The 7,848-nt window shown below is 45.8% G+C and overlaps 1 protein-coding gene across 1 annotated transcript; it reads right to left on the bottom strand.

Annotated features, from left to right (window-relative positions):
• Positions 1 to 3,526: 3,526 nt before the first annotated feature.
• On the bottom strand, positions 3,527 to 5,176 carry LOC120685159. Its single transcript, XM_039966986.1, has 3 exons — positions 4,703 to 5,176; positions 4,230 to 4,582; positions 3,527 to 3,971 (listed from the first exon to the last, which is right to left on the bottom strand). The coding sequence occupies exons 1-3, from the start codon at positions 5,174 to 5,176 to the stop codon at positions 3,527 to 3,529; spliced, it is 1,272 nt and encodes a 423-aa protein (XP_039822920.1).
• Between the last annotated feature and the right edge of the window lie 2,672 nt (positions 5,177 to 7,848).

The following is a 7,848-nucleotide window of genomic DNA, read 5'->3' as shown; positions in this document are numbered from 1 at the left end:
ACTACCCCTAAGTGCTAGACTAAACTAGAGGGCCCTTAGGGGCAAAACCGGAAAAGATACATCGAAGACATCCGACGGCCGCGACGACTCGGAGAACCTTGCTTCATCTCGACGCAATCCCCTTGATGTCGCCACGCGTCCTTCTGGAATCTTCCGGGGGCAGTTTTTGGAAAACTGCCGAAACCGAGTTCGGTTGCGGTTTTGGAGGGAACCGCGAACCCTTCCCGCGCGATGTTTCCGGGCACACCAGCCAAGCCCGATGACGCCACGTGTCCGACCTCCCGCCGAAACCTCTTCGACTTGGCCGACGTCGACGCATCCCGCCGTTGGTTTTTCCCGAGGTACCAACAAACTCCACGCCGTCCCGCCTTGGCGCCAGGAGTGGATCGCCACGCGGCCCAGCAGTGGCCCAAGCATCTGGGCTGTCCTTCTCCACCGCACGGTCGTCCGGTTGGGCCTCCAACGCCACCGCAAGGTCTCCCGCCTCCGCATGGTCGTCGAGCTCCCGCCACTGCAACGCCGCCGCATGGTACATCGGCACGCACCACGCTCTTGTCCAAACCGACTCGCTGCCACCGCGCCATCCGTATACCTGCACACCACAGACCAAGAAATCGACGCAATCTCCACGAAGTCGCGACTACACCACTGTCAGTCCACTCCACGTGTTGGCAATCACACATCACACTAAGGAGCAGGCCTCCACTGCCTCTCATAAACCTCGGTGATAGGTCAATGACCCCTTGGTGGATCCCATGGTGGTTAGTCAGGTCTAGCTAAGGTGGGTAATAGCTTTGTTGGGATCTGCACCGACACTAAGGTGATCGTGCTGTGGTACCCCGCTTGTGGGTAAAGTTGCACACCTCTGCAGAGTATAAAATCTATTCGAATAGCCGTGCCCACGGTACTGGGTGAGTTATGGTTTAGTCACACAACTAGTGTTTCTTCTGGGAATGGATGGGCTGGCGTGAGTTGTTTTGAAAAAGTGTCCGACAGCTGTGCCGTGTGCTACGACGGATGAGGAGTCCGGTAGCAATCTAAAACTTGGATCCTGTGTGGATCAACCCCACTCGGTTACAAAAGAATTGCTTTAAGAAAAATCTTTTTCAAATGAACCCATGCATAAAAATTGGCTTCCCGCAAATTAAACTCTAGTCTTATCCTTGATCTATCATGTGCATGTATTCTGTTTATACCCCCTCCGTGGGTGTGGTTGGACTTGATGAGTACATTTGTACTCACTCCTTTCCTAATTTTTACAGAGGAAGATCCAGACTTTATTTCTGAGGATGTTGAGTAGGGGTTCCGTTCTGCACCCAATCTTGCCTGTGGATAGGATCACCCGCAGGAAGTTCCGTATGGCGCAAGACTCTGATGACTTCTTCGTGCTTCACATTCTTGTGTGGGTAGTAGTTGTTGTTCTCGCGATAGTGGCGCTTCACTGCCCACTTTCGCGTAGAGTTGTACGGTGATGTACCATTTGATGTAATAAATGTGTTATCAGCCTCCTGGGACTGATATTTGTATCACATTAAAATCTTCTCTTATGAGGAGACGCTTCAGTGTGGTGGAGTGGTAGAGGGGGCTTCGCGCGAAGGCCGTTGGCTGCGTAGCGCGCGAATGTAAAAAAAGTCTTTTTTGCTATCTTTTTGGGTTTTTTCTTTTTTTTTTTCACTTCGCCGAGTGTTATATTTTGCCGAGTGCAAAATAACACTCGGCAAAAGGCTTTGCCGAGTGCTCGACAAGAAATACTCGGCAAAGAGGCCGTTTCCTGTAGTGTCTTGGCAAACAAATAATGCCCCTTTTATTAAGCCATACATAAATTTAACCCATTACGAGGGGAAAATGGGACATAAATAAACATTATGGAGTTTTGAATATCATAAATGCGTCAGCCCTTGCATCTGCTCGGGTTGCATGGCTCGAGCCGCACACAACTCTTTGTTACAACATATATAGGATATTTTAAGTACTTAAAATGGATAAGTAAAGTACAATCAGGGCATAATTAGTACGCATGATGTGGTCAGCAGGTTCATCAAGTCTGAGCTTAGTTACGGGTATTTCTTAGCTTTGAGGAGAAAAGCGAATTTGTGCCTTGACCTTAGAAAACAATAAACAAAGCCATCTATTATATATATATTTGAGTGTTAGAAGAAGCCACCACATTTACCGAGAGGGCCAAGAAATTCCCACATTAATCTAAAAAAGATAAGGATTTAGATCGTTGGATTTTATGAAGATCTAACAGTCTGTAATAGCCTAAAGAATCCATGTCCATTACGACTAACCAGTAGACTACAACAAAGAGTTCATGTCCGATATAACAAATAGGAATATAGAAATTCGTTTGTATCCATTATAGTCGTTACAAATAGACGAATTTTGCTCCGGCCACAAGCCCACTCAACTATGTTCTGGCCCGACCGGGTGTGGTTGATCAATCAGGAGTGTCGTGCAGCATTAGTTGTGCGGCTGCAACTAACAAGCAGGATTTTACGAATGCAAATTGAGTAGCATGGCCATTAGGCGGCAAGTCTCCACATGCAAACAATTGAGCCTAAGTGATTTCTACGAGCAACACTAGAATGTGCGTTAAGCCTCATATTTGTTTGAATTTTGCTTCAAAATAGCATGCTGTGCCCATGTCAAGTGACGTCGCTGTGGACATAACGATGACTAATCTCAAACCTAGATAGTGTATTTTACAATTGATTTTTTCTCTTGATAAATAACACAACCATTGATTATATATAATCTTGATCCATTAATTTTCTACTAATGTTAAGCACTTCACCATAATTAAAAATAGAACATTTTTTTACCAACGAATAAATAATATCATGTTTACTATTCCCAATTATTTTTGCCAAGACATCACTTTGAGATTCTTGCTTCTAACATCTACGAATCCAAAGGAAAATAAAAACAGATTGAAAATGCATAATGACTATACACAAATTGTGCAATTTTGAAATGTATAGCCCAATGAACACAACAATTGAAAGGGGGAGGCTGCATTTGTTGCAAGCTCCATTGAACAATGAACAGCATAAAACTTGCTAACCCACCTATATCTTCTGTTATAATCTTTTATCACGATGATGAACGTGATACCTTGGTGCGATTAAGAAAATACAATGACAATAAAAACATACAAAAAAAAATTTGAATGGAGTTATTTTTAAGTAAAAAGATATCATAGCATAAAAAACTAGGTACCCACGCTATTAGCGTGGGCCACCTTGCTAGTCTTTATTAATTAAGCCATACATAGAACTTCATAAATAGACATTTTATATTTTAATTTGAAAGCAGAAATGTGCCGGCCCGTGCATCCGCTCGGGTTCTACAGCTTGATGAAGCCACGCCGCAGCAAGTATTTATTACAATATAAGATAATTAAAGTACTTAGAAATGGATAGAACTGAAGGCCCAGAAGGGCATCATCAACTTGACTTATTATTGGGAAGGAAATCAAGGGAAGGGCAGTAGTGCATGCAGCTGTTGATCATGATGGGTTCTTTTACTTAGGCTTGCCCAGGTACTTTCTCATGCGGTCCGTGAGGAAGAAGTCGACTGGTTCCTCGCCACCTCGCGCCGCATAGCGCTGGCGATCATGCGAAGAGATGCACGCCAACAGGTAGGCGTGGCCGAGATTCTTGTAGGCATCAGGAGACGCCAAGAACTTGTCCAGATTATCCAGCTCGCTGTAGAGAGAATCAATCGCGTCATCACTGTCGTTCCCGATGCTGGAGAGGACGTTACGAGCTACCAGCACCTGCTTCCTGGCCTCCTGCAACTTGCCGCCGTTCGCCAGGGCCCTGACTTGTTTCAAGATGTCAGCCTGTGTCCGACGGACCAATTCGCGCTTTACCTGTTTCTCTTCGGGGGCATTCTCGTCCGCGGTTTGGTTGCGCTTGATCTTGACCGCAAGGGGATTGCCATTTTTGGAGACAGAATTTGGGGGACTGAAAAAGCGCGCACACACCAAATGCATGTTATTATTATTAGTATTATTATTGCTCTATCAATTCTTAAATTGTTGTCGTTGATTAATATAAATTTGGACTAACCGACGATAATAATTTTAATTAGAAGGGAGGGAGTATTTTTTATTAAGCTCTATAGATTCAATCCGAAGGTTTCAATCTGAATTCAGTGTGATAGCTAGGATTCCGAAGGCTCAAAAAATAAAAACTATACTAAACAAGTAATGACGTGCATACCTGTACGTGCAAGTGACATCCAGGACGTGGGTTTCCTCTGTCTTTGACGCCTTAGGCAGGCTTACGTCGACGAGGATCCTACGGTTCTCCTGACGGGCGAGATCACCAAAGTGGATCGTCCAGGTTCCGTCAGAACCATCTGGATCTTTCTTGTAGTCACAGGGATGCACCTTCAGTATCTTGCACCCTCCCGCCTTGCTGGCTTTCAACGTCACTTTCAGATCCAAGAGACAGATGGTGCGGAATATGGCCAGAGTGCTGCCGAAAGCACGCTGCAGATCGTCCTTGACGCCGGTATTCGGAACGTGATGGTAGACGCCTACGTGGCTCCGGCTTGCGATGTCGAAGAGAAGCTGCATGTATATACATATATATATATGTATTAAGTACAAGTCAATCGATTCGAATAGTTAACGGGCCGGCCGGGGATGCAAATTAGATTATTAGGATCAAGAACAATAATTATATGTTACCCTCTCGTTACTCTTTTGACCAAAACCAAACGTGTGGATGGTGTGCTTGCCGACCCGGTCAATGAGGTTCATGGCCTTGCTCCCGTTGTTTTCATCCCCATCGGTCATGAGGAAGATGCACGAAGCAACCTTCTTCTTCTGACGTCGTTCTTCGAGGAGATCGAGGCCGGCTTCGAGGCCTTTCTGGATATGAGTACCGCCTCCAGGTTGCAGGTCATCCACTATCTTGTTCGCCATCTTCTTGTCATCATCGGAAGCCAGGTACGTCAGGTTGTCGTGGTGCTTTTTCACTGTGCCGTGGAAGGAGACGATGGCGATGCGGTCTTTCTCCCCCAGATTCTTAATGAGTTCCTTCATGGCCGCCTTCATGCTCGCGATCTTGGCCCCCTTCATGCTCCCGCTGACGTCCAGCACGAACACGATGTCCAGGTCTGCCTTCTCCTTCTTGATGTCAGGAGCAGTGAGCTTCACCATTATTGTCTGCTCTTGTTCCTTGAGTGTCACAGGGTTCCTATGGTACGCCTTTAATGTTGGCTCTCCTGCTCCAGGCAAAATTAATTTCCAATCATCAGAACAACAACTAATTATTCAACAGAAAGAAATATATATACAGAGTTAGTTAAACGAAATATATATATAATTTGTATCCATTGCGATCGGTACGATCTCTTGCTCCACTTAGGATCACACAAGAAGCACTCAGTTGCTTGCTAGCACTCGAGGTGTGGTAGCTGCTTCTTTCCAAGTTCCATCCCACCCACCTCTATTTATACACGCGCCCGTGCATGCATCTCGTCACACATACTTACCTTCTACTCATCGATCTAGGGTAAGGTACTTATTAATTAAGTAAAAAACAAGTACTCCCAACGTTTTTAAATTGTTATCGTCAGCGAGTGCAAATCTGTACTAACCGTTGACAACAATATAATTTCTTAAGAACGGAGGGAGTATCTTCGAATCTTCCCATGTTAGATCATGCCTCACCTATGCACACCGGCCTTCAAATTAATAATTATGTATTCAAGGATTACTTTCTTAGCAAAAGAGAAAGAAAATAACAACTTTTCGTTACTCAGATAGTAATTTAAGCAGTACATTATAATAAGTGGTGGATATACACCGTACATGCATAGTTGATGAGTAGAGCCATATTGTACACCATGCTAGCTGCTGTCATTAGTGGACGTTCCATGTGCGACATCATCGCCGCCGACGTGAAGCAACTGTACACCGCGCTACAGTATGAATGAAACCCTTGACTATGAGACTTGGGCTTGGAGGTCCCATATATATGTGCAATTTGTTGTTAAACTAGACGCCACTGACGGAATGCTCATGCCTGCACATGGATCCGATGTGGAACAACGAATTTCTTGGATGCCTCGTATTTGGTTAAAAAAAACTGTCTAACGAGGTTCCATTTGATTTACTAAGAAGAAGATGCAAGTCATTCATTACTAACTACGACACCCCATTTACTCGCGTTATAAATAAAAAGAGAAGAGTACGATGAATGACCAAAGAAACGACTAGTTTAAAGAGCTTTAGATCAGATTGGCATCTGAATATGAAGCCTTCCACGACGTTACTGGGATAGTGGGATTGGGATCAAGATCTCAATGTTTCATTAATTTAGTTGGTTTGACGGACTTAATTTCCCCTTTATACAAATTAAGCATAAAATGTGTCTTTTCATTTAGGTGTGTGTGTGTGTGTGTGTGTGTGTGTGTGTGTGTGTGTGTATGAAAAGGCACATTTTATTTTCTTTTAAAAAATTTTGATCACTTTGCACACTGGCCTAAAAATTAACAATTATGTTTCAAGGATTACCTTCTTATCTAGTACAACGAACTGGCCCTAGCCTAGTTTTTCTTTTTTTGAACTCCTGGCGGAAAAAGCATAAAATGTGTCTTTTCGTTTAGGGGTGTGTGATATATATATATATACACACACACATGGCAGCGCTATTCTACACCCAACCAACCTAACACCACCAGCTAACCAACCGACCCGCCCCTCCCCCCTGTCCAGCTTCTTCGTTCGCGAGCACGAGCCGCGAGTGGCGCGGAGCGCCGTGAGCGGCGAGTGCGAGGCATGGGGCAGTCGGCACGCGGGCCAGTGGGGTCGGAGGCTGTGGCAATGCCCTGGCTAGCGATGGGTCGGCAGGAGCGGCGGCCGCGGTGGCGCGTGAGCCTGCTGTGAGCCGGCGGAGGCAGCTGCGGCAGCAAGGGTGCGGGAGCGGCGGCGCGGGGGCGGCGGCTACACGGGCCGGTGCTGGCCTGTGCGAGGAGTAGGCCGGCAGCAGAGGCCACCTGCGTGGGTGGTGCGCGCGGCTAGGCACGCGAGAATCAGGGTGGTGGAGGCTGCTGCGGCGGCGGAGCGGGCGGCGGCCGGCGCAGTCGCGAGCTCATTGGATGGGCGCGCGGGGCGGTGGAGCAGAGCACAGCGAAGAACAAAGCCAGAGGTGCTCCTCCGCACGCCCAAAAAATAGATCACGAACGCGAGCGGCGAGCATGAGCAAGAAAGCCGGAGCAGACGCAGCAGATCGGCGGTGTGCAGGTCCAATAGGGGGCGCCGGCGCACGGGTCCAGCAGGGGCGCCGGTGAAGCTGGTCCAGCAGGGGCAGCGGCAGTGGGGGGTAAAAAATTACTGAATTTTTCGGTGGGCTAGAAAAAAATACTGAAACATTTTACTTGTTCTCTTAGTAATTTCATTTGTCTTGAGATTTTTTTGATGAATTTTCTTTTCGTGTAGCTCGGTAGCTAGTCTCTTCATGATTTCAAAATGGTAAAAAATGTATACACCAGTAATCCAGCGACCCCTAACAAAAAGCACTAGTTCAGTAGCCTTCTATAGTTTGAGAAGCATGAGTTACTAAGCTACACGAACAGATTGCTGGATGTTTTTAAGTAGTATTCAGTAGTATAAGTATTATTGGATCTGTATAAAAAATACTGAATAACTGTGGATGCACCATTGTTGAATGAAAGAAAAAAAATAAGCATAAAATACTGAATAGACGGCCTTATGGATTACTGAATCCAAGCATTTTGAATATTTTCTATTGAGTCTCTCGGTTACTGAATCCAAACTCAAGAAACCAAATTACTGGATTCACATAAATCATCACCCCTTCCTTCCTT

The sequence above is a fragment of the Panicum virgatum genome, chromosome 8N (assembly GCF_016808335.1).
Source record: "Panicum virgatum strain AP13 chromosome 8N, P.virgatum_v5, whole genome shotgun sequence".
NCBI lineage: Eukaryota > Viridiplantae > Streptophyta > Magnoliopsida > Poales > Poaceae > Panicum > Panicum virgatum.
This window is presented reverse-complemented; position numbering and strand designations above follow the sequence as displayed.

Coding starts and splice junctions, on each gene's coding strand:
- LOC120685159 (XM_039966986.1), bottom strand. CDS start 5,176: ATGGTGAAGCTCACTGCTCCTGACATCAAGAAGGAGAAGGCAGACCTG. Junction 4,583..4,702: donor GTCAAAAGAGTAACGAGAGG/GTAACATATAAT, acceptor ATATACATGCAG/CTTCTCTTCGACATCGCAAG. Junction 3,972..4,229: donor GATGTCACTTGCACGTACAG/GTATGCACGTCA, acceptor GCGCTTTTTCAG/TCCCCCAAATTCTGTCTCCA.